Source organism: Phaseolus vulgaris, chromosome 5 (genome assembly GCF_000499845.2).
Source record: "Phaseolus vulgaris cultivar G19833 chromosome 5, P. vulgaris v2.0, whole genome shotgun sequence".
Lineage (NCBI taxonomy): Eukaryota > Viridiplantae > Streptophyta > Magnoliopsida > Fabales > Fabaceae > Phaseolus > Phaseolus vulgaris.
Genome location: NC_023755.2, coordinates 8,620,184 through 8,647,779, shown reverse-complemented (window position 1 = coordinate 8,647,779; position 27,596 = coordinate 8,620,184). Strand labels below are relative to the sequence as shown.

At 33.6% G+C, this 27,596-nt stretch overlaps 1 protein-coding gene across 1 annotated transcript; it reads right to left on the bottom strand.

Moving 5' to 3' along the window:
• Positions 1–13,951: 13,951 nt before the first annotated feature.
• LOC137835082 (E3 ubiquitin-protein ligase DA2L-like) lies at positions 13,952–27,011 on the bottom strand. Its single transcript, XM_068643422.1, has 9 exons — positions 26,668–27,011; positions 25,780–26,249; positions 25,415–25,466; positions 25,288–25,333; positions 25,092–25,173; positions 24,854–24,998; positions 24,657–24,762; positions 16,066–16,132; positions 13,952–14,886 (listed from the first exon to the last, which is right to left on the bottom strand). The coding sequence occupies exons 2-9, from the start codon at positions 25,969–25,971 to the stop codon at positions 14,299–14,301; spliced, it is 1,278 nt and encodes a 425-aa protein (XP_068499523.1). The 5' UTR covers positions 25,972–26,249; positions 26,668–27,011; the 3' UTR covers positions 13,952–14,298.
• Positions 27,012–27,596: the final 585 nt, after the last annotated feature.

Genomic DNA, 27,596 nt, shown 5'->3' with positions numbered 1-27,596 from the left:
TTCCTTGCTTTCTAAATCCATTCTTCATCTTTTATAACTAAATTGTGCCAATACTTACTACTTTTAGTTTCAAAAGAAACATGTTTTTTATGAAAAAAAAAATTACGTTATTTTCAAATAAAATATTTTTTTATCAGCATAAAAAATGATGTTATGAGATAGGTTCAGATATGTTGTGACCCTTGTAAATGACTTTTATTATTATTATTCTGGATTAAGATGATGGACAGTTATAGAAAAAGACAGATCATAGTTGTACAGTTGGAGTGAAAGCTTCAAACATTAAAGTGTTGCTTAAAAGAATGAATTTCATGGTTGGGCCCCACTCTGGAGCTAAATTTCAGCTTTTATGTTATTTATTAAATTCACGTGATTCATATTCTTCTTAGGAAAATGTTGTTAGCGATGAACTAATTCATTCACAATGCAATTTGCCCACGCTCAATTTTGGTTCTTAGAATAGCTTGTAATGTTTTTTGCCCTTTAATCAACTCTAATTTATCTTCCAACTATAAATAATCGTCTAATTCGAGAAGCAAAATTAAAATGAAACCACATCATTTCAAAGTCATAAATAAAGCACAATGATATATGACCTACAAAGGAATAATCATCCACGATAATTGAACCAAAAGTTAAAATTATAAGAAAGTTCTCCCTTATCTTACTTTTTAAGTGTCGTGAAATTCTGATTTTATTATTAGTTGGTGGTGCCGTGATTGAAAATATTGGCTGTGGGCCTCTGTGTGTATGCGTGTGGCTAATGAATTGGACAATTATAATATGATATAGCCAATTGCTTCCCACACCCCACAATTTGAACTTTCACCCTTCAATTTAAACTTGTACCTCGTAAATTTTGAAATACCAAATTTGTTATTGTGAGATTTATTTGAAAATGGAGACCTTCATGAAAGAGTGGGTTGGTGGTACTGGCTGAAGATTGGTGAGGGAGACAGGAGATAGCTCTAGCAAGGTGTGGTGAACGTGGTGATGTTATTGTTATATTAAAGTTACATATATCGCATGACCAATTAGAATAGAAAATGATTAGGTTGTGAGAAAGGATGTAAACACAAACGATATAAAAATGACTTAGAGGTTATTGAAAGTGAAAGTAAGAAATATGATTGTCCTTTTAGATTGCAAGGAAAACCAGTAAAAAATGGTGAATGATGGATTGCCATATTACTTTGTGCTTCTCATGATCACGACTTTGCAAAAATGTTGGTAGGTTGTCCATTAGGTTAACACTTAATGAGAAGTTCATGCTTGTTAATATGACAAAGAGTTTAGTGAAACCTAGACATATGTTACTAACAATGAAAGAGCATAATGATAAGAATGTCACCACCACAAAGCAAGTTTATAATGTTATCACTATGTATCAAAGATCATGTTGAGTCAGTAGACGAAACAATACTCATCAAATGGTCTCATGATTGAGCGTCTATACGTTTTAGAATTGAGTTGGGATCCATTCAACCCCCTTCTAGTGCCAATTGAACCTTCAATTGGTATCATAGCTAATAGCAGATAATAACAGATAATTCAACATCAAAAGTAATTAATGAGGATAGATGTATCTCAGAATTCTTGAAAATTTGTTGTACTATCAACTACAACGAAGAGGTAAACCTTTTTTACTTATGTTTCTTTAAGAAAAGCCTATCAGTAAGCCGTTGTTATTAATTCTCAACCTGCTTACAAATCTCTAAGGAAGAAACTCATAAATACTTGCATTGAACTTAAGAAAAGGTAAAATGAGAATAAAATTGTTGGAGAATTAAGTAATCACAAGGAATGTTTTAAAGAAAAACATGAAAACACAATCTCAGAAAGAATTAAAAACTTAGAAGAATATTATCATCAACTCTTAGATCATTCCATTAAAGAAGACAATAGTCCTGAAGAAGTCATCGATAAAAAAACTCAGTGAAAAATCTAGAGAATCACTTAAAACAATATTTGGTTATGAAAGTAAAAATCCTACATTAGAAGATAAACCTATAAATCATGTCTCTAAGGGTGTTGTCTCTAACATAAGTATGTAGAAACATAAGTATGTGCATTAAACGATCCGTGTATGCTTGGATTAGACGCACATAATAGCATGAAGTCCTCGTGTGTTTGTAACTAATCTATTTGTGTAAAAAGTATATCTTTAAGGAATAATTACGTTTAGACGTATTTGATTCTATTATGTTTGACATTTCGTGTTCTAGTGGGTAAAAATGATGGGTAATTTAGTAAAAACCAAAAAGTTGAAAAAGTAGTTGTTGAGTCTTATATATACATATATATATAAGGACATATAATTACTTTTTACTCTTCTATAAGAAAAAACCCAATCTTCAAACGCCTAAACCCTAACCTTTTTTCTCCAAACTAAAATGGAACCCAAAACCCTTTCCATCATTGATGGCCCAACTTAATCAAACGCTACCGTTCTTATTGAACATCAGTGTTCTCTTCAAGAATTGTGATTCAATGTTGTTCTTGAGCTTTGGAAAGGAGTGATGGAGGCAACAAAAGTCTTTGGAAGGAATGGATGAATGCATCGAATGGGTTTGGGAGAGAAGAATAGGAATGAACGGTTTTAGGTGCAAGGGCCAAGGAAGATGTTAGGCCAACTTCCTTAAGTTTCTACTATGCTTGAGAGCATATAAGAAGGAGAGAATTGGAGAGAGTTTTACTAAAAATTTAGTTTTACTGAATTGGAGAGAGCATCCAAGTTTAAAGATTACATCAGGGAAGCCTCTTATTTATAGGCTAAATGAGCTCTCAACCATGCCTTTTAACCTTCACCTTAGTTAAGTTACTTAACTATGGTGAAGGTTAAGGCAACCAAAATCGTGTAGCTCTTTTAAAGGTGATATAGAAACCTTTGCTTGTATGTCAAGTGGAGGTTTCTAGAGTGACTTTGAATTATTTTTCTCCTATTCTTAAAGTGGCTCAAAAATACAAAGTCAAAAGAAATACTATTCTACTATTTACAAATTTATACAAACTAAGACAAAGATTTCTTTTGGATATTTTTGTGGTTAATCTTCTGCTCTTAGTTAAGTGTATGGTGGCTTTGAAGTGAAGATGATCCTCCATCAGGGTTCTCCCTTTAGAAGGATATGTCCTCATATTCGCTTAAGCTAGCCACGATAATATTGATCTTCCGCTAGGGTAAAATATTAACCTGTGGAAACAAAGAAAAAGTAAAATGAATGAAATTTGTTGAACAAAAGTAAGAAGAAGAGAAATGGAAAAAATACCTTTGTTTCAAGTTTAATGTACTCCTTACCTGATAAGTAGACAAAATGAACCCAAGAAGTACATTTCTTTTAGTTTTTTTTTCTGTTTCTACTTCAAGAATTTGCAAAATTTTTTGATCTTCTTCTATTATTACAAGGAAGTATTCATAAGGTCTGATTCAACTTCAGACAAAAAAGTTTCTTCAAATAAATCCACATAAGAGTGTTCTAAGAAGAAGATTTTATTTCAATGTCTGATTCAACTAGATAATACAATAAGGAAAGGTTGTTAAGACGAAATAGTAACAAACGTTGATAAGACGATCCAATCATAATGTTCACTTGCAAAATAGATAGTATAGTCAAAGTGAACAGAGAAAGGAAATATCATTGTGCATAAAAGACAATTAGATGAAATAGCATCCCTTAAGACATAGCTCGTAGAGAGAACGCGACAAATGAAGGATCAGACGATGAAGATGAGTATGTTCACACTAGATGATCCAAGTGTTTAAATATCACATCAGACACAAACTCCTTGAGCAACATATAGTAGATATATATGTTTGCAAGTATCAGACACATGCTGGAAATTGTTCATATAAGATGATACAAGCATCGTTCAAGCACCGGACGAAATGCGATAAACAAGGAATTGTTCATGCTTAACCTTTTATATTCTTGGAATATTTGGTGACATTGTGTTTATGCTTTCAAAATCTTATTTGGTATTTCTGAATTATGGAAAACATTATTTTCAAATAAGATTAATGGATTCCAATGAATAGTATAACATTGTAAGAGCTTTCGAAAAATAAAATTTGAATTGTTTATATATTAAAGGTTTTTCGAAATACATTAATGAGATAATATCCTAGTTAAAACTAGTTACGCTTCAACGTTATAAATCAATATTAACTTGGAAAGTTTTTTAAAACAAAATTAACTTTGGAATATTTGAATACAGAAAATTTATATAATCATTAGAATATTTGAAGATATTATTTCATTCATATCCACATGTTAATCTGTTAATTATATTGTTCACCGATACTTATTTTGTTTCCAAAAATTATTAAGGGAACTTGAATATGCACATAAAACTGGAAGCAAAAGTTTCCTTTCTGAGTGTCTGATAGAATAATGATGGAGATGACAAGTGAGATTTGGGCTAATCAAAGGATATAAAAAAGCTCAATAAAGACTAATTCAAAGGAATACAATACACGAAGATATTCAATGAGAAAGTCTATTTGAAGAACAAACACGTGGAAAAACGCATTAAAAACCTATATGACAACATTCCATATTGGGCGTCTACCACGAAGATGAAAATGAACAAAGCTCAACATGCAGAGTTCATACAAATGAATAAAGTATTTATGAATCAAATATAGATTAAAGACATGACGATTACAAAGAAGCAATCATTTCCTTATTTGAGTGTTTAGCACATTAAAGATGGTGAACAGAACAAGGAGAGAATATCCTAAAGAATAATTGATTCAACCTCAACGTTCACATCAAAGTAAAGAAACATTTTAAAATGTTTTAAGAGAGTTGAAAAGCGCAGATAGCACCAGAGCAGAAGTTTCCATATCCAACTTTAACACATTGAAGAAGAAAGAGCAACGTGGTAGATTGAGTAGATATTGATGTAATGAAGATTCAAATGTCAACGTTCATATTTGGTTAAGATAAAGAAAGTTTCCGAAGAGCCTTAAACTCAATGAACACTCAAAGTAGATATTTCTATATCAAGTGTCTAACAACTAGATGAATAATTTAAGAAACCCTAAAGCAACAACATTCAAATTTTGTGTCTATATAAAGACAACAAGGGTGAAAAACATAACACAGTACATATGTGCATCATACGAAATACCCAAGCGTATAGAAAAGCTTTTGTAGCTGTGTCTTAGAATTGAACATACATTTTAAATATGTTATTTGAGAGCAATATGTGAGATTGGTTCTTGAGCGAAACCATTGTAAATCCTTCACCATTATGAAGTATACACGGTGAGCTTTCATTGTTCTCTCAAAACAAGAGTTTTCTCATTATATTGAGAAGTCCTTGATCTTAGGGGGGAGATTAGCACATTGTACCTAAAGAGGTTAGAATACTTGGTGTACTTGGAGAGGTTGGGAATACTTGGAGAACCTGCAGAGGTTGAGAATACTAGTTGAACTTGAAGATGTTGAAAATACTTGTAACCTGCAGAGGTGTAGAATACCGGTGACTTGAAGAGGTGTATATACTTGTTAGTGAAAGCCTTTTGAGTGGGTTGCTCAGGGGGATTGGACATAGCCCTTGTAAAAATCACTTTGTATCTCTTTCCCTATACTCTTTGTTTGGATTACTATTTTGAATTCTAATATTCCACGAATTAAGTGCGGACTCCATTCATCCCCCTTCTAGAGCCAATTGAACCTTCATATCAGAACGAGGTCATAGAACTGAAATGCAACATTTGATGTCACTTAAGTAATGTATATCGAAAATAATGATATCCATTCAAAGGAGTGAGATTCCTTATGCTTGTCGTATAAGGTAAATCGGATTGTAGCTAACACAATAATCCAACTACAATAACATAATTGTAAGTGATGACAATCTCCCAACAACATACTACATGCATTGAGGATCATTCACTGTATAAATATCAGGACGCAGATGTCTCAAGCCTATAATTGGGAAATGCTAATAAATTCATGCCGACAATAAATCATGTTCAACATAAGCAATGATTTATAAAATACATTATGTATTCACAAAATCCAATAACCTTTATTAAAATAAACCTGCAACAAGCTCGCATTCCTAGCTAGTTGCTTTGTATTTGCATAATTGACATCTTCCAAATTCTCACACACGTTATGTTGATGCAACTAAGGTTAATGTATTTGATGAATTCAAACTTAAAGATTTGAAAAAGGAAGACTTAGTTTACACACACACGGATATGTGTGTGTATGAGTTTCTTTCTTTTGTAAGAATTTGTATTTTCTTTTACCAAGGCTATTGATCCATTAAAATGATCTAATAATTGTTTATAAATGTTTTTAAATGGTTTATAATTTATTGTTGATGTTAAAATAATTTTAATGGATTGAAAATATATTTTAATATGTTAAAATATTTTTTTAGCTGAGGTCTTTAAAGACTGTAGTGAATATTTTAATGGTTTTTTAGAGGATTTTTAATTTGTTAAAACTTTTTTTTTAATAGAAGTTTTAATCCATTAAAACTGAAAGTTCAAATTTTATAGAACTTTATTTCTCAAATGATTTAGAAAGACTTTTTGAAAGCTATTTGAGAGAGAATTTAAAATTGTGTTAAAGAAAAATACTTTTGTGCAAAAAACTTATTTTTTTGAGCATTTCTGTTGAAAATCTTGGATCACATAGTCTGATTGAAGAAGGATTTTTTAGTTTCAAAACTTGTTTGATATAAAAGTAGGTGTTTTTGTTCCTTTAATTCTTTTTCTTTTAGTGTTTTTGATTGAAATTAGATAGTGTTTCTAAGTTTTGGAAGGCAATTATGGGTTACTTATGGGTAGAACACTATTGTAGGGTTCAAGAGTTGTATTTTCAAAGTCTTATGTATTGTAAAGATTTGTGTTTAGTGAAATTTTGGTAGGTGTAGCTGAGAAAACGGATGTAGCTCTTATGAAAGAGCAAACCAATATAAAAATCATTATGTGATGTTATACCTCTCTCTATCTTTTAGTTTATGTATTATGTTCTTGAACAGTTCTTAATTGATCAAAACTTTACATACTGATTTTTGTAATAGGCGAAACTTAATTGGTTAACTTTTTGGTTTTTGAACTGTAATTGAATTTCAATGGGTTGCTTTGTATTCTTAAAACATTTTAATCAATTGATTATTTTAAGAACTTCATTCTTAGCCCATTTTCAAGAAATTTCAAAAGTTCAATTCACCCCTTGTGCAACCATCTAGGTTCATCAAATAAGCTCAACCAAAACGTCCATTGTTTATTGCCACATTTGTCCTCATATAGCTCTCCCAACTAACTGAGTTTAACATGACCACCCTTGCATTGCCTAGTCTCTAAAGCTACAACAACACAATCAACACAAAGCACCTCAACCAACAACTCCACAACCCCAACTACATGTAAGATAGGTTACATGTAGAATTATCCAACAATAGACAAGTGCAACAAATTTAATACATTATCCAATGTGATGGTCAACTCCCAATAGGTAGATGAAAAGAATTTGTATCTAAATATCACCTCTCTACAGAAGTCGAACAATAATCATTTGTCTGTTGTGTCGTAACTAGCACAAGCCAGACTAACTAAACCCGACAGCTCAATTGTAGCTTCTATTCATTCATTGAGCACTCCCAACTTATTAATTTTTTTGACATAAGACACCAATTTCAACTCACCACAATCCTACAATAACCATGAATTTCTTTTGAGAATCGGAGTTTAATAAATAGCTCATTAATTTCAATTTATGTATGTCAACATTAATACTTACCACTCTATTCCATAATTGTCTAGCCACATGGTTCTCATAGTAATGACCTGTCCACTAGCCCTCTAGGTAGGTTTCATCCTTCACTAACCACCACATATTCTTCACCTTCATCATCTTCCACATGTAAATTAAAACATGATTATGAACGCATACAATAATGTTCACATACAGATCTTATCATATCATGATTCTCACACAATCATACAATCAAGAAGGAATAGGCACTTACCTTGATCCATGAGTGATCCTACTTGAGCAATTACTTTATCTCCTTTGTCTCAATCTATCTCTTAGCAATTTCGTTCTTGTCACACACTTTCGTGATGGTTAACAGTGAGACAACTATTATTTGCAGAGACAAAACCCTATAGCCTTTAGTTCCCAATCTCCATCAGATGTGGGTTTTCATTAGGTATATCACTAGATATATATTTCTCACGTTAACCAATGAGCCTTTAATTCTATTATTATTATTAAATCATATTCAGGCCCAAAGCCCAAACTTTAAGTCATGTGAGTCACTTTATAGAAATTAATTTACATAATTTCTTACATTCTCCCACTTACTCATATGAGTTATAATACTTTCATGATTTAATAATTACATAAATGCGCATCTAAGAGGCCTTATGTAAATTGGTTCTATCATTAATCAAGATCAAGGATACATAAATAATAAGAGTCATGGCGGTTACATGTCATTTCAATCAACACATTTCCTTCCATGTACTACTATATCATTGTTTCTCCTTCAGATGACTTTATAGTGAGAAATCCATAATAGGTTCAAACGTAATGTCATTTTTCATCAATAACAACATAATTTGTTTTCCACAACATAATTTAGATGCATATACACAAAGTACAAAAACATAAATTTCAGAAACTTTATTTATCAATGAGCTCAGAGTGTCAAATAAGCATTAATAACAACATTCATCATTCACTAGTAGACATAATGCCCATATTTACAACATGACCAGTAAATGTTTTGGGCGGTAACCCTTTTGTTAAAGGGTCAACAATCATAAGATCAGTGCTAATATGTTCTATTGACACTCTATGTTTCTGAACTTCTTCTTTAACCACAAAGTATTTCAATTCCATATGTTTATCACCTTTGGAATACTTGTCGTTTTTAGAAAAGAAGACGGTTGCAGAGTTATCACAATAAATTCTTAGCGGCTTGGCAATACTGTCAACAATTCCAAGTCCTGAAACAAAATTCCGTAACCAATTAGCCTGAATTGTGGCCTCAAAGCATGCCACAAATTCAGTCTCCATGGTGGATGCAACAATGACTGTCTGCTTCGCACTATTCCATGAAATCGCTCCTCCGGCTAAAAGATACACATAACCAAATGTAGACTTTTGTGTATCCACGCAGCCAACAAAATTTGAATTTGTATATCCAATCACCTCAAGATGATCAAATCTTTTATAATTAAGCATGTGATCCTTCGTTCCTTGTAGGTATCTTAAAACTTTCTTTGCAGCTTTCTAATGATCCAATCGTGGATTACTCTGGTATCTACCAAGCATACCAACTGCAAAACTAATATATGATCGTGTACAACTTTGAGCATACATTAAACTCCCAACAATAGATGCATAAGGTATATTCTCCATCTGTTTCCGTTCCAAATCATTCTTTGGACATTGCATAAGACTAAATTTGTCTCCTTTCTGTATTGGAACAGGAGATGATGAACATTTATCCATTCTGAATCTCTCTAAAACTTTATTAATATATGCTTTCTGAGACGAACCTAACAGTCCTTGTGATCTATCACGGAATATTTCTATTCCTATCACATAGTATGCCTCACCCATATCTTTCATCTCAAAGTTATTAGAGAGAAACTTCTTAGTCTCACTTAATAGACCAAGATCATTAGTTGCAAGCAAGATATCATTAACATACATAATCAAGAATATAAACTTCCTGCCACTGACCTTCAGATATATACACCGATCAACGATGTTTTCCTTAAATCCAAAGGACACAATAGTATCATTGAACTTAAGATACCATTGTCTAGAAGCCTGTTTAAGCCCGTATATTGATTTCTTAAGTTTACACACCATGTGTTCCTTTCCTTCTTCAATGAACCCCACTAGTTGGTCCATAGAAACATCCTCTTCTAAATCCCCATTCAGAAAGGCAGTTTTCACATCCATCTGATGCAACTCAAGATCATAATGAGCTACTAATGCCATGATAATTCTAAAGGAATCTTTCTTAGAAACAAGTGAAAATGTTTCCTTATAATCAATGTCATCCTTTTGAGTAAAACCTTTGGCAACAAGTTGGGCCTTGTAACGTTCGATATTGCCATGAGAGTCACGTTTAGTCTTAAAGACTCATTTACACTCGACTCTCTTGCATCCTTCTGACAGTTCTATGAGGTCTCATACATCATTCTGTGTCATTGATTTAAGCTCATCTTTCATGGCATCTAACCACTTATCAGAATTATCATCATTGATGACGTCTGAAAATGAAACTGGATCATTATCAATACTTAAGTCATTTTCTGACTCTTGTAGGTAAACCACATAATTATTCGAAATAACAGACCTTCTTTCTCTTTGAAATCTTCTTAATACTATTTCTTGTGGTTGTTCTACTACAGGTTCATTGTTAACTTCATGATCATTAATTTGTTGTTCTTCTTCATCGTTGAGTGGTTCAACTACATTAGGAACAACAATACTTGAAGTTGAAGTAGTAGTTAAAGGAACTTGTACTCTGACTTCCTTAATCTCCACATTTTGTGAAGTATCACTCCCACTGGTTTCACCATTTTCAATGAACCGTGCATTTCCAGATTCAACAATTCTTGTGCTATGGGTAGGACAGTAAAACATATACCCTTTTGACTTTGCTAGATAACCAATGAAATATCCACTGATTATTCTAGCATCCAATTTCTTTTCTTGGGGATTGTATATTCTAACTTCTGCCTGACATCCCCAAACATGCAGGTGTCTCAAACTGGGTTTCCTTCCTGTCCACAATTCAAAAGGTGTCTTTTGAACTGCCTTACTAGGAACCTTGTTCAACAAATACATGACAGATTTTAAAGCATACATCCACAATGAAACAGGTACAGTTGACTTACTTAACATGCTCCTAACCATATCCATTAAGGTTCAATTACGCCTTTCTGAAACATCATTTTGTTGTGGTGTACCTGGCATTGTGTATTGAGCACAAATACCACGTCTCTCAAGGAACTTAGCAAACAGACCAGGGTGTTGTCCATTTTCATCATACTTTCCATAATATTCACCAGCTCTATCTGACCTGACAATTTTCACCTTTCTATCTAATTGCCTTTCCACTTCATTTATATAAACTTCCAAGGCATTCACTGCTTGCGATTTTTCATGCAGTAAATAGACATAACCATAACGTGAAAAATCATCAATAAAGGTGATAAAAATACCTTTCTTTATTGAAAGAACTTGCATCAAAAGGTCCACATATATCAGTGTGTATAATTTCAAGAAGCCGAGTACTTATTGTGGCTCTTTTCTTTGTGTGTTTTGTTTGTTTGTCTTTAATACAATCCACACATACATTCAGATCAGTAAAATCCAAACTTGGGAAGTATTTCATTCTTTACTAATCTTTCCATCCTTTCTTTGGAAATATGTCCCAAATGTTTGTGCCACAAGAAAGCAGAACCTTCATTCATCAAACTACGTTTAGTGCCAACATTATGATGCGAGGTCATAAGAGTTTCAGCATATAGATTATCGAGATTCAATCTATATAATCCATCATAAAGAGTACCAGATCCAATCAAATAGGTGCGTTGATATAAACTGAAACATCCATTCCCAAATTTAAAAGAGTATCAAGCAACATCAAGTTTAAACAATGAAACTAAATTCCTAGATATACTAGGTACATAAAAAGTATTCATCAAGTCTAAATAAAATCCAGTGTCGAGGATTAAACGATAAGTCTCGACTGCTTCCACTGGAACCTTCTCTCTATTCCCCATGAAGACAAACTTTTCATTTGGCTTTATGGTTCGGGTTGAAAGGAATCCTTACATCATGTCAGAAACATGAGTTGTGCATCCAAAATCGATTCACCAAGAATTATGTGGAACTTCAGTTAAGTTTGATTCAAAACATACATAATAAGCATTATACTTACCCTTCTTTTCGAACCAAGTCTTACGTTTCAGACAATCCTTTTGGAAATGTCCAGCTTTCTTGCATAAATGACATTTGTCATTCTTTTTCTGGAGCTTAGTAGAGGACTCATTTATCTTCAGTAGTCCTTTACCTTTTCCATGTTTCTTGAAGCCTTTCTTTCCAGCTCCCTGATTGTTCACATAGTGTATGGAGTGGCTTCCATGATTCTTCAGTCTAGTCTCTTCCTGAACTAACATGCTATGCAATTCATGCATATTCCACTTATCTTTCATAGTGTTATAGTTCATCTGGAAAGGACCATACTCAGACGGTAAAGAGTTCAAGATGAACTACGCGAGAAAATTCTCATCCACTGCCATTCCAAGAGACTTAAGTCTTGCCGCAATATTAGTCATTTCAATGACATGTTCGTGCATAGTACGAGAACCATCAAACTCCATGGTTGTTAATGTACTCATTAATGTCCCAACAAGAGACTTATCAGTAGTTTGGGAGTGCTCTTCCACAAATTTCATAAATTCTTTTGCCTTCTCTATTTTGGGAAGAGCAAACTTAATATTACTTGCTATGCTCATTCGCATAAAGATACAGGAACAAATACTTGATCACACATGCTTAACATTAATACTTTGAGTCATAAACTAAACATACAGATTCAGAAAATATTCTATGTATACTAATGTTCTCCTTTGGGAGATTCATTAATATACAAAACATAATGATGCTAATAGTATTAACTTTATTTGGCAAGATATATGCATTAACTAAAAACACTTGTTATCTTTGGATATACAAGCAAAACTAATAACACTTACTCACTACCAACAATCATATCCATTAATTATAAGGACAACTAATCAACCTTTGGGTGATCCAAAAGTGTCTTATAATAATGAATTTCCATTTACCCATATTTAAATAATTCAGCATCCATTCCATAGGTAATTGAAATAAATTTTATCAGTAATCTGGAATTAAATAAAACTTAAAGATTTGATCACTTTGGTGATTAACAAATCTATCATACAAATAATCCCAGAAATTATATCATTAATTGAAATAAAATTCATCCATAATTTGGAATTAAATAAAACAAAGATTTCATCATTTTGGTGATTACAAATCTATCATACAAATAATTCCAAAATCATATCATTAATTTTAATAAAATTCATCCATAATTTGGAATTAAATAAAACATAAAGATTTGATCACTTTGGTGATTACAAATCTATCATACAAATAATTTCAAAATCATATCATTAATTGAAATAAAATTCATCCATAATTTGGAATTAAATAAAACATAAAGATTTGATTCACTTGATGGTTATGGTATTATTCAGATGACAAAATTACAGGTTATGGTTATGATGATTTCATTCGCTTGATGTGCAAGGAATCTGACAGTTTTGTTGAGGAATATGTATTCGGAAACTTAAAACACTAGTGTATAAATGTTGATTAAGTCACAGGTCCAAGATTTTCAAAAATTGTATTTTCTCTACCATTGCTTCACAATTACATTACCTAATTCTCAAGCGAATAGTTAATATTCTACAGTTGTTTAATGAACTTTAATCTTGTGCACCAGTTAATATGCTACATTTATTTAAAATGAACTTTAAAAACTATAAAAGTAAAGAATTCTTGGGTGATTAATCGCTTCAATTTTAGACAGCAAGTTGGTTATGTGGAAGTAGAATGGCTTAATAGAGAGTTTAGTATTGGTTCCAATCAAGTAATCAATTAAGCGCTAGTATGCAGCCATTAGTTTATTTATAGTAACTAGAAAACCTTTCTCTATCATCATCTATTCATGGTGCAAAGTTAGTTTCAATTCATTTCCCTTCATAATATCATAAAGGGCACAATGCAAGTGTTATTGCACATTACAATGTTATGGCTCTGGAATTGATGTCTACTCAGTGGCAATGCTAATTACACGTGGCAATGCTAATTACTCTGGATAAAGTTTTCAAGACAGAAATTAAATTCCCTTCTTCAGTACGTGTCTAAAATGTGTCATATATTACTGTAAGAATGAAAGTACATCTATCAAAGACTAAAACTATTTACAGAAACCAATGAGGGGGACAGGGAGAAAACATTTAACACAAGTAAAAAAATGGCATTAAACAACAACCTTTCACCAACTAGAATCATTAGTTTTCCTTTGACATTTATATATATAAATTTGTGTTGGAAGAGAGATCACTACCTGATCCTTGAACAAATTGCACACAACGAGTGAACTTTCCTCAAATTCTCAACATTGGACTCGGCTTGCCAATTATTAGCCAAGGCAAGCATCCCCCATTTAAAAAGAGATTAAACCACCACCTCAACCAACCAAAGACTACTCCCAAGAAGCACTCTGTCCACTGGACATGGCTCGTGCTTCAGCCAAAGAGACAGCCATAGCAAGCATCATCTGTTCCTCAAAACTCTCAGGAATAATAGGTTCAGTTGCACTTTGAGAGCTTCCATCAATGTCATCAGACCGTGTCAAAGAAGATAGTTCACCACGATCATCTGCTGCAATAGAGTTTGTATAGCTAGTTGCTTGGTCAGCCATATGTGTTCCATGGTCTGTGTCCCATTCACTATGACTCCTAGTCATCGCCACAGTATCATCTGGTGGCTCCCCATTGAGGTTGTCAGCAGGTGGATAACTAGCCATATCCCGACCAAGTCTGTTATAAAACCTTCTGGAACCTTGCGGTGTGTTCAATGATGACATATTTTCATTGGTAAAGCTCATAGATGATTCTCCAGCCATTTGCTGGCGCTCAGCAAGAGCTGCAATGGCACAAGCTAGACCTCCGGAAGGAGATGAGGATGATCCGGTTGGTGGACCCATTGTGGATGAAATATAACGACCATCGGCTACGTAGTGTCCAGAAGTAGCATCAGCAAAAGATAAATTTCTCGGCCTGCCATTCTCCTGTAGTTTTAATACATATATTGAGTCGATCACAATCATCAAATAAAATAGACAACACAAACCATTGAGCAGTGTTAATATAGAATTATGCACACTGAACCTTGTATGGCACTATGGCAGTAATCCATCATTGAATTTCATAATATACATATAGTTAAAGTTTCAATGTATACTTTAAATGGTGGATATGCTAACATGTATCAACTACTAAGTGAATCCAAGTCTATATAAACATTACTTGAAAAATACGCAAAGATCTGGATTCCAGAATATCGTTGCATTCCCAATAAATCTATGTTACCCACAATCATATAATAAAAGATGACCTTTGTTTGAACTTTGGAGTTCTATAGTAAGCTGATAAGATGCTAACTTGCATTCAAACTAATAGATAAAAACTGAAAATCTTTTAAGCAGGAGTAACCTGCTTTCACCTTAATAGAACAAGCATGATTTATCCTTTTGAGCTAGGTATACATAGAAACTAAATTTGTTTCAGATAATGATCATCCCTTCTAAGATGGCATTTACATTGAAGATCACCAGGTGATCAAGATGATCAAACTTTTGGTATACATGCACAAAAAGGTTCTATACTTCTAAAAAATGGTCAGTTCAAAGCTATTATGTATAACACGGACATGAATGAGGGATAATGTCACGCAAACATAGCAACACAACCAGCAAAAATGAGTCTCACATGGTCATTCACACATATTTACTCAAAAGTTATTCAATTCCACAAGTATTTATAAATTAAGAATGAATAAAATGGTATAGCTAAAACCAGCACAAGAAATTAAAACATAAAGGGTATTCCTTTGCTGTTATTTAGAAACTACCATTTACACTTGTACACAGGTGGAATTCTAAATACTCAAATATTTATTTCATTAAAAAATAACTTTACAGATGAAGAAAATAAAGAATGAGGTACAAGACAAATCAAAATATTAAACTCCTCTGGAAGAATTTACTTATCTTCATTATTGCTAATATTATGAGAAATGGTATACAGTTAAATTATATAATATATATATATATATATGTGTGGTATGCAGTTAAATGGTTTAAAAACAAGTAGTGAACCATTATATTGCACATAACCGGTGATATTCAATTCTAATAACATTCAATAATTAATAGCTAACAGGTAAGCATATGATGAAAAGTTTTTACCTGAATCGAAAGCCAAATTGCTTCCATGACCATAATGTCCTCAAGGTCAACATCAAATTCATCATCTCTGCAGTTTTCAGCATTTTGGAAAAAATATAGTGTAAGCCCAACAAGTAGTTTCCAAAATATATAAAAGAACTCGTTAACTTATTTATATGAGCAAACAAGTATTTAATAATTATTTGGTAAAGACAACAGCTAAAGGACCAATCACAAAGAGATGAAGCTCCACCTATGTCGCACAAATTTAGGCCCGGTATCACATACAACACAAAAATAAAGCTATATCATCTCACAAAAGCACTCGCACAGAGATACACTCACACAAGTAGTTGGGCTAATCAATTATTATCAAAAAAAATTGAGAAAAATATTTATTTTTTCTCTTCAGCAAGATTTTTATAAGATCTATTGAAGTAACAAAGTGTCAAGTTGAATGTCAATAAAGTGAATAGAGAAGATATGATATCCCATAATAATAAAGATATGATACAGTAATAAATAAAAATACTCTTAATAATACATATATAATCTAGATATTCTTAATTCTAAAAGATCTTATTCATTATAAAATATTTAAGTCTTAATTTTGTATTTATCCTCCCATGCTAAAGTATGTCATATGTGCTCAACTTGCTACAATTATGATTGATCCTTGGACGTCTTAAGAGACTTCTTGAATATTTCTATCCACTGTTCACTAGAATCAACAAATCTAGTGGTGATGATGTCTCCAAACAAACTTCATTCTCTTTTGAAATGACAATCTACCTCAGTATGTTTGGTCCTCTCATGAAAGAGAGGATTATAGGCATGTTTCTACTTGTCACATATAATGTGCATTTGGGATTTTTCTTCAAATTTAAGATCTTTAAGGAGAAGCTTTTAGCTATAAGAACTTACAAGTGACTAATGCCATTGCCCTATATTGTGCTTCTATACTTGATCTAACCATAATATTGTGTTCCTTACTTTTCCATGATACTAAATTACCCCCAACAAGAACATAATACCCTAGAGTGGAGTATTTAGAGCTTGGTAACCTTGCTCAATTAATGTTAGAATACCCTATAATTCTAGTATTTCCCTTACAGTCATAAATAAGGCCTTTGACAAGACAAAGGTTATCAAACTCTAGGGTTAACTCGTAAACCCTTAAGAGTTTAAGATTCAGGTGAAGGTTGGCGAGTCACCTCATGAGTAAACTCGTTTTTGAGTAAACCCGAAGTTGACTCGGTCAAACTCGGCCAAACTCGCGAGTTTAAGTATGAGTCACCGAGTTGCGTAAAATGGACCCAAAACGGTACGTCTCTTTGTGATTAGGTTATCGCGGCAGCATCTCGTCGGGCCACTCGTCGCACCGCACCGCACCGCTCGTCGCACCGTGCCGTTTTCGTCACACTGCGCCGCTCGTCACACCACGCCGCTCGTCGCATCGTATCGCTGGTCGTCGCACCTCGCCTCGCCGCGATCCTTATCGCACCGTTCGCGACTGCTGCTGCGGTGAGGACATATTGGGTTAGGGTGGTGACGACAGGTTGAGACATATTAGGTTAGGGTTTTTAAAATTAGGTTTGAGCTTTTAAAAATGGGTTAGGGCTTTTTGTTCATTGGGTTTGGGTTAGATTTTTGGGCATCCTGCAGTTTTTTACTGCTTTGGACATATTGGATTTTTGTTTAGGGTAGATTGACTAATTGATTTTTTTTAATTTTTGGGATATAGTAAGAAGTCTGGAACTAGTTTAAGTTCAGCATTTTCACTGCCACTTACAAGTAAGAAAGCCACCTAGAAGTTATTTTATTGGTGTATGAACTTGTTTATTTTAATATTATGAAATTGGTATCATGAATTAATTTTTTTTTGTTAAATTTTTTATGTGAAGTAGACTCTTACGAGTCTACGAGTCGGGTTTACGAGTCGAGTTTACTGGGCTCCCACGAGTCACAGTAGACTCTCGAGTTAGAATATTTTAGGATCCATACTAATGCATCCCAATAGTCTTGACAATTGAGCGTTTAAAAATTGACTTAATACACTCATTGCAAAGACAATGTCATGATGAGTTACACTCAAGTAATTTAGCTTACTAACTAGCTATTTGTATCTTCCGGGGTCAGGATACGGTTATCTTTGGTCAAGTACAAATTGGACACTAGGATCCAATGGTTTGTTCACATGCCTAACATCTAGCATCCATGCATCTTCTAAAATGTCCAAAGAATATTTTCTCTGAGATATTATCAAAACATCCTTGGATTGTGCAACTTCTATACCAAGAAACTATTTCAAGTGTTGAAGATCTTTGATATGGAACTAATGAGCAATGTTTAAGTTAGACAATACCCCCCTTATCGTTGCCTGTGATAACAATGTTATCCACCAACAAAATGAGGTACATACATCTTTGGGGAAAATGACGATAAATCAAATAATAATCAACACCATTTCATATCATTCCAAATTGCAAGATGACAATTTGAAAACACCCAAACAATGCATGAGATGATTGCTTGAGACAATTCAGGGACCTGCTAAGACAATATACCATATCAAACAACAATATACCATATCAAACAACTCCTCTTGAGCAACAAAACTAGGGCGTTAGTTCATATAGACTTCCTCATCAAGATCACCATGTAGAAATGCATTCTTGATGTCTAGTTGAAACAAAGTCCAGTAACAAATAGCTACAATGGAGAAGGGAAATTGGATTGATTTCATTGTGGCAATAGGAGAGAACATGTTAGTATAATATTGTCCATAGATTTGTACGTATCCTTTGGCAATCGGTCGAGCTCTATAGTGATCAATTTTACCATCAGGTCTTGTTTTAAGAGTGTAAAACCATTGACACTCAACAATTGATTTGAAAGTTAGAAAAGGAATCGACTCCCAAGTACCACTACTTTGGAAGCCAAACATTTGATCAATCATCGCTTGAAGCCACTCTAGGTGGGATAAAGCCTCACCTAGACCTAGAAATAAGAACAAAAGATAATGAAGACAGATAGGTACAATGTATGGTTGAAAGTCGATGATAACTAAGGTTACTATAGCAGAGAGAAGAGTAACAAATAGAACACATAAGTTTTTGAGTCACATTAAGTTGGTCATTTTCAGAGGTGACTAGATCTAACATGGGAGATATTGTTGAGGAAGGATCAGAAATGGCCTCCACTACACCATTATCTAACAAAATTGGGTCCTATACCGAAATGTCAATAAGCCATGGGCAACATGAATATACTTGGAAGTGGTTCTGGAGAAGCATCCCGAGGTATGGCAAAGTCAACTAGTGATGAAGGAAGGTTGACACAAGTGGAAAATTGACTACATATTTCCTAATCAAAAGGAACAAGTGTATAATATGGGATAGACTCAAAGAAAGAGACATCGGCAGAAATAAAATGTCGATTAAGTTCATGAGATACCCTTTTGAGAATGATGATATCCTAGAAAACACATTTGAATGATCAAGAGCTTATTTTGACCATGTGTGAGGTTATGTATAAAACATGTGAAACCAAAAACACATGGAGGAAGGCAGTATATATGGAAATGAGGAAATAAGACATATGATGACATTCGATTATTGAGATGACATGTAGTTAAGACAAAATTCCCTAAAAAACGAAGTGGAATATGACTGTGACGGATAAGGATCCAAGTAGTGCCAATAAGATGTTTGTTTTTGTTTTCATCTACTCCATTTTGATTTGAAATATAAGACAAATGAAGAATATCATTGGATGCTATAAATTGCTAGAGTTGGTGAGACATGTATTCACAGGCATTGTCACTCCAAAAACCACGTATGGATACACCAAATTGTGTTTTGATTTCATTATAAAATGTGTGAAAGATAGAAAACAATTTCAAGCAGTTTTTCATCAACCAAATCCAAGTACATCTATAATAGTCATCAGTATACGTATTAATATTTAAAACTAGGAGCCCAAATATCAAAGTGAACTAAAGAAAAAGAAAATAAGATCATTTAAAAATACTATCAAAAAAAGAATGACAAATGTGTTTACCTAGCTAACACAATTCACAAATCAAACTAGATAAGATTTTTAAACTTGACACCATCTTCTATAATTTTGTAAATCCAAGATGTTCTAGTTGTGCATGAATCATCATTGGAGAAATCGCAGACACACATACAAGTGTTGATGGAGAGAGATAATGTCATGATAGAGGTGACAGTAAATTAAATGACCAGTTGTCTCATGAAGAACAGTTAATGGTAAGAGACAAAAAGGGTTTGGTAGTACCAATGCCACAGGTTTGTGATAGTTGCACCATAGTTAAAGGCCCAAGGAAGGAGACCGAGAAAGACATGCAAAAGAATTACCATTGTGTGCTGCCAATGCAATGTTACAGGTAGATTGGTGAGTCTCCCCATCTTGAGAAAGTCCTCTTATGTGCTTTGTGTTGTACCTAGTTTTATATGTGAGCTTTCTTATTCTTTTCTCTTTCCTCTCATTCATTCTTGAACTTCCAATGTCATTACAAATATGAGAACCTATGAGGGGAATCAAGCTCTAAAATTCATTCTCTATTATTTTGTACTTTTCTCAAGTTGGTATCAGAGTGGACATCATCCAGTCACCGTCCCCTATTGTAGTTTCATTCGTCAAAGGCAAGGTTTGATGTGCCTTGAGGAGCACGATCCAACCTCAATGGCAGCATGTTCAAACTTTGCCAGAAGTCTCACCACACGCAGTCTTCTTCTCTGCTGACCTAGGTGCTTGTGTCTCACACACCACCTTCCCATGGTCAGAAACCTTCTAAGCACGTTTCCACCCTTGCTTCTTCATTCTATTGGCATTGGTGGTGGTTGATGAAATTCTAATTATTGATGGATTGCTCTTTCAATAGGCCTTCCTTTACTCAAAGCAGGTTCAAACAACCTCAATGCTCTTTTTGTAGGAGAATTGGCCACACTCGAAATAAGTGCTTCTCCTTACATAGTTTTCCTAACAAGACAGCAAGCATCCTTCAATCTAATAAGCTTGAACCACAATGTACTAATGAAGAATATCAAGAATATCTCAGGTTAAAGTCTCCCAACCAATTTCACCCATTATATTTTGTCAAGAGCTTGCATTTCTCAAACCTTTAAATGCAAGTTCATGGATAATTGATTCAGATGCTTCTGCTCATGTTTCTGGTACTGCTTCCTTGTTATCTTCTATTTCTCAAACTAAAATTCCAAATGTTATTACTTTAGCCAATGGATCCAAAGTTACTTCTCAAGGAGTTGGTTAAACCTCCCCTTCTCCCTCCTTAAACCTAAAGCATGTTTTTCTTGTCCCTAATTGTTTGTTTAACCTAATTTCCTTAAAGTCAATTAACCAAACTTTTAAAGTGTTCCATAACCTTTGATATACAAATTCTTTTAATATACAAGAGTGTGGTACAAGTCGATTAATTGGTGAAGGACATGAATCTAGAGGACTTTGCTATCTTAGTAATAGACTGTCAATGTCTTGTTTAGCATCCCCATCCCTTAAGCTTTTGCAAGGCCGCTTAAGTCATTTACATTTATCAAAATTAAAAAGGTTGATTCCTGAACTTAGCAAACTCCTAGTCTTGGAATGTGAGTCATGTAAACCAGGAAAACATATTCGGTCTTCTTTTTCGAAAAGAATTGAAACAAGATGCAACTCTGTCTTTTCTATAACTCATTATGACATTTCGGGTCTACACGAGTCACATCCTTTGGGTTTCGTTATTTTGTCACTTCTATTGATGAATATTCTCGTTGAACTTGGGTTTACTTAATGAAAGATAGGTTTGAACCTTTAAATATCTTTGAGTCTTTCCTTAATGAAATTGGAAACCAATTTGGCCAAGCAATCAAGATCTAAAGGAGCGAAAATGCCAAAGATTACATTTCTTATGTTTTTCTACTTTTTTAAATTCATATGTTATTTTACATCTGTCTACCTGTACTCATACACTTCAGCGAAATGGTATAGCAGAAAAAAAATAGACACTTAGTTGAAACTGCATGTACCTTGTTGCTTGTTGCCAATCCACCTGTTCATCATTGGATTGATGTCATTCTTACTACTTGTTATCTTATTAATAAAATTCCCTTCATCGTTGAACCTCTTTTTTCCATTTCTCCTCGAGTCTTTGGTTGTGTGTTTTGTACATGGTGTGTCTCTAGGTTTGGACAAACTTTTAGCCTAGGCTATCAAATGTGTCTTATGATATTCTCGTCTTCAAAAAGGATATCGATGTTATTCCATTGACACAAATATTACATGTCTACAAGTGTCACCTTTTTTTAAGAAACTCCTTTCTTCTCTACCTCTACACAAGATGTTAACTTTGTCCAAAAGAACTTGCCTATACCTTTAGTTGAGCCCTTTCTGTATCCAATTCCAAAGTGTGTTCCAAATAATCAAAACTCCTCTCATCAGTCCAATTCACCTAAGCCATATCCCCATACTCAAATGACTAGTCCAATACCACATGATGAGTCCTCTTCATCAAGTCCTTCCCCATCATCGTTCCATACTACGACTCCTAATAATGAGGATTCTAGATGGCCTATTGTCATTTGAAAAGATACTCGTTCTACTCACAATCCTTATCCTATTTACAGTTCTCTAAGCTATCATCGTTTGTCTCCTTGTTGTTCTTTCATCTCCTATGTATCTTGTATTATCATTCCTAAAATAGTGAAAGAGGCACTTAATCATCCTGGATGGCGACAAGTCATGACTGTTGAAATGCAAGTCCTTAAACGTAATGGTACATGGGAGATGTTTGAATAGGTCATCTTAAATAGACTATATTGAAAAAGTTGCAATGTGCTTCGTGTTGTACCTAGTTCCTAGTAATACAAATATAATTTAGATATTCTTGAATCTAAAATATTATAAAAGATGATTGTAAAATATTTGTGCCTTATTTCTATAACTGTAACATACATTATTAAATGTGTACTCTGTCCTAAGTTTTTTGAATATTATAGAATATTCTCATGAATTTAGACTCTTAAGATATGAATTGTACTCAAAACAGGAGTCAGTTTAAAATGTTAGCAAATAGTGATAGGATAACTAAAACATAGTACAAACCCATAAAATATTCTACCTCTTAAATAATAGCCTCCATGTTGCCGAACATGAAAGCTTTATAAAAAAAATAATAGCCTCCATTTTACTTTAGGAGAGTGACAGTTAAAATTAGTAGAGAGGCCAACAAAAAGTAGTAATTTACAATCAATTTTAGCAAATATTACAAAGTGTGTTCAAAAGAGTATGTTAAAGAATATGTTGCTACTATTAGTATTTCTTATATATTTAATAACGAAAGAGGAAGAAGTTTATCTATATTTTCTTTGTTTTCTCCTTAGTACAAGGATATTGAAGTTCCATGGAGGAGGATTTCTTATCTCTTACACTCAAAACTCACAAGTGTAATGACAAACAAAAGCATCACTTTAATTTAATTAAATACTTAAAAAAGAATAAATCTTGGATTTTCCACATAAATCTGCATTTTGAATACTCCTTCAGAAAGGCTAGTCACTAGTAACATTTGTCCATTTGAGCGACCCATCCTTTCTTGCACATCTATCCCTATTCATGCATTGAACCAAAACTTCAAGCTGAGGTTGAATCAAAACCAAGGAATCAATAATAACTAACTTATTACACTAATTTCCCTCTTTGTCTACTTGACCAAATAAGCAATTATGATTCATGAAATAAAACATCCATTAATAAATAATTATATATACTTTAGTTGGATCAAACTATTGAAGCTACTGAATTTAATTATGATTTTATTCTTCAGAGCTCATAGAAGCAGGCAGATTCCAGATGCTGGATTATAACTGTCAAACATTAACAATGAAAGAAAAGCTGAGAATATTTCCTTTCAAATATGATAAAAAAATATTTCCTTTCTTATTCAATAAGACTATCACTTAACCATTGCCACAATATAACTCAAGGGCATTCAATTTCCCTCTCTACGCACTAATATGATCAAGTGCTTGCTTATAGGGATTTAAATTAAAACAAAACCTCAATAATTTGCATCTTTCAGGAAAGGGTTTGGAGTTAATTTTAATTCAAGTGATAGCCAATCATGGTACTTAAAATAGCAATACTAATCTGTAGAGCCTAGCAATACCAAAAGTTCCAATAGTTTATGATATGAATTCAGCTTACATATGATATGAATAGGTATGCTTCTCATAACCTTATTGGTCTAAAGCACCAACCCACCACAGGCACAGGATCACAGATGACTGGCTCAATTCAAACAGGACTGAGAAGATTATTTTTCTCATTCTTAATGGACTAAAAATTGGATTAGCAAAGTATAATCTAACTGGTGCAATATTCATGGGGAAATATAACATGCAAAGGGATTGCAGTCAATTTGAAGCAATGTTAAATAAAGATTTAAACACAGTAACCCATTTTCTTCCTGTTGTTGAATTTTAAGATTTAATACCCTAAGTCGGTGAGAAAACATTGGATGCTGGAAATGCTAAGAGAGATAAATAAGAGAAATAGGAAATTGAGGGGTTGAGCAGTGAAGGCTAGCATACCTATTGGTCCTACTCATTGCATTTGGTCTAACCATTGATGTGGCACTTGAGTCTTGAGAAGAAACAATTTCATCGTGTTCCACAACAGAAATTGAAGATGCAGACACTACAAGATTGAAATAAGAATAATTTTACAACTAGGATTAGTCACCCGCACACATATACATATGAAATCCAGAACTGTATTGAAAGATTACCTGCATTTGAACTGTATTCAACATCTGCAACTGCCACATTTACATTCGAGGAGCTCATTTCTAGTCTTTTGTGCATTTTTTCCTCTTCATCCTGAAGTTCCTGCTGCCGGATCCTAATTTTTGCCTCAATAACACGTTGCTCTTCCTGAATAATTGAGAATCAACATTAACTTGATTCACAATGAAAACATTTCTGATGCACTCCTAAAAACAATAACCATGTTAGCTAACAACTTACAATCTGTTCCAATCCTTTCTCTTCTTTTGATTTCACACCACGATACTCCACAGCATAATTGGCTGTTTTGCAGAAGGGACATCTTATGTTGTTAAGACAAGCAATTATTTAACATTAAAGAGCAAGATGGCAATTGTTAGACCAACAGTTATGAGTTATGTCTTCATACTGAAAGCAAACAAGTAATGTAGGATACTGTGTAGGTCGAGTGGAATTTGGAACTTTCATCTGTAAAAAGCACTCTGATAAAATGAAAACAATTAGGTTGCATAAAAATGCTATAGACACAATATATACCCAATGAAGATAAACCAAACAAATACCTGTACAAATGCTCTTCGCGCAACATCTTGATCGGTTTAGACTTGGATAATACTAAATTAGGGGGAAAAACACAATAGAATGGGGTGAATAGAAAGTCATACGTGAAGTTCACAACTTGAAATAGACTTTAAGGAAACAAGAATTAAAATCAGTCCAGAAAATATCTCCATCAGTTTGTTTCAATTTGAAACAAATGAATAAAATAAATCATTAAATCCAAAAAAGGTGGTCCAGAGGTCATATTTTGCAGTTCCAAGAGTGCATAGTTGAATTGACTCATTTGTCCATTTAAAAGAAATGTAAATTAACACGATAAGTAGAGAAAAATGTAGAATACTATGAAGGTATGATATAGAAACCAGACCAGAAAGCAAATAGGGCACTCTTCACGGTCATAGACACTTTCTTCATCTCCAGGATAGCAAGGTGCTAGCTTTGATTCAAGTATTAGCTTCCTCAGCTTCTTATGATCCACATCTTTATGATTATACAACCCTTGCGGTCTTGTATATTTCTCATCTACCACTTGTCTCCTCCTCCCAAGTTTATTACCCATGAACAAAATTCAATCCTTTTTGTCTGCCGACTATGTTCGAAACTCTTCAAAAAAATAAACCAACACAATAACAACAACGAAAGTAACAAAGCTTCCTCTATAAAAACCACTCACTCAGCCACATCAAAAAATCATCTGCACTCAAATCCAGATTGAATTAACGGCAAACTCAACCAACAACAGCAATCAAACAGCCTAACCCGCCATCTACAACACAACCACAGACCCAAAAATTGCCATTCTACTCGATTCACTTGCAGATACACATCCCCAAATGCCTGCAGCAGTTGATAAAGAAAGTAGAAACATAAGCAAAGTCACCGAAACAGTAAAAAAAAACTCCACAATTTACAACAGAACAACTGAAACTCTCAACCATTTCGAAATTCCACACAATCCATCTTCAAAACACGTCGCATAATGCATCCGCACACCCAACCCAATCGAAACACAAAACCCCCAATTCAAAAACCAAGCTCACAATTCAGCACACCAAAAACGAGAATCACAAACTTGCGAGCAATCAGCCGCAGAGCAGTGAGCTCGTTGTTAGAAACCAATTCAAATTGACAGTCAGAGAGAGCAAGAACCCTAATTGGAGGTGTGCGGAACTCCAATAGGGAAGGCAGGCACATTGGGAGAATAAGAAACCGCAAGAAACACAATGGAAAAGGGGAAAGAGAAGGGAAAGAGTACCAATTGGTCGGAAACCTAAAGTTGCAGAAGTGAAGCAGCACGTTTCCTTCAGCATGAAGAAGAAGATGAAGTTGATGGAAGGGTTTGGTGAGAGTGAGAGGCAAGAAAGGGAAGAGAAAGAAGAGATAAGAGCGAAATTGGAATCGGAAAAAGAAGGTTAAATGGCTGCAGAAGAGAGAATAGAAGAAAGAGAAGAGAAGAGAGGGAAGGCAAGGAAGGAGTAGTAAAGGAGCAAAGAATAATCCGCTTCAGTTCCTACCTATGCCAATGCCATCCACCTGCTTTCACGCGCTCTCCTACTGCACCTTTTTTACGCGCTCTATCCTTTTTCTTTAAAAAATAACATATGTTGTATTGTTGAGGTGGGTATTTATTTGTAATATTTCTTTTTTATTTTAAAATTTAATTAAGAATAAAATAAAAATATAAGATATGTAAAGTAAAATAGAATTCCTTCTCAATCTTTAGTGACCTCTTCTTGGATCAAAAACTCTTTAGTTACACAGTCCAAAGTCTTAAAGTGATAGAGCAAACTCACTGATAACATTTTTTTCACTAGTTGTTCTGAGACCATCCATCCTTTAATTATATCTTCCTTTATAATTTAATAATGACAAAAAGGAGGAGAAATAAAAGATAAAGTAAAATAAAAAGGATAAGTTGGAGGACAGAGAGAAAGAGAAAGATAAGGTTGAAGGAAGAAAGAAATAAGTAACTAGGGAAAGAAACTTTTCAAAATTGTTGAAAGAAAAGTTAAAATGTTACTTAAAATGTTCAATAAATATTTTAATTATTTGTAATATCTTTAAAGAACATCAATAAAAGACTCTTGTGCTTCCATTCTCACAATTTTACTTATGCAAATTGATATATATTGTAATATTGTTGTATGATTGTTTAGTTGACTTATAGTTTTTGTCATCATAAAA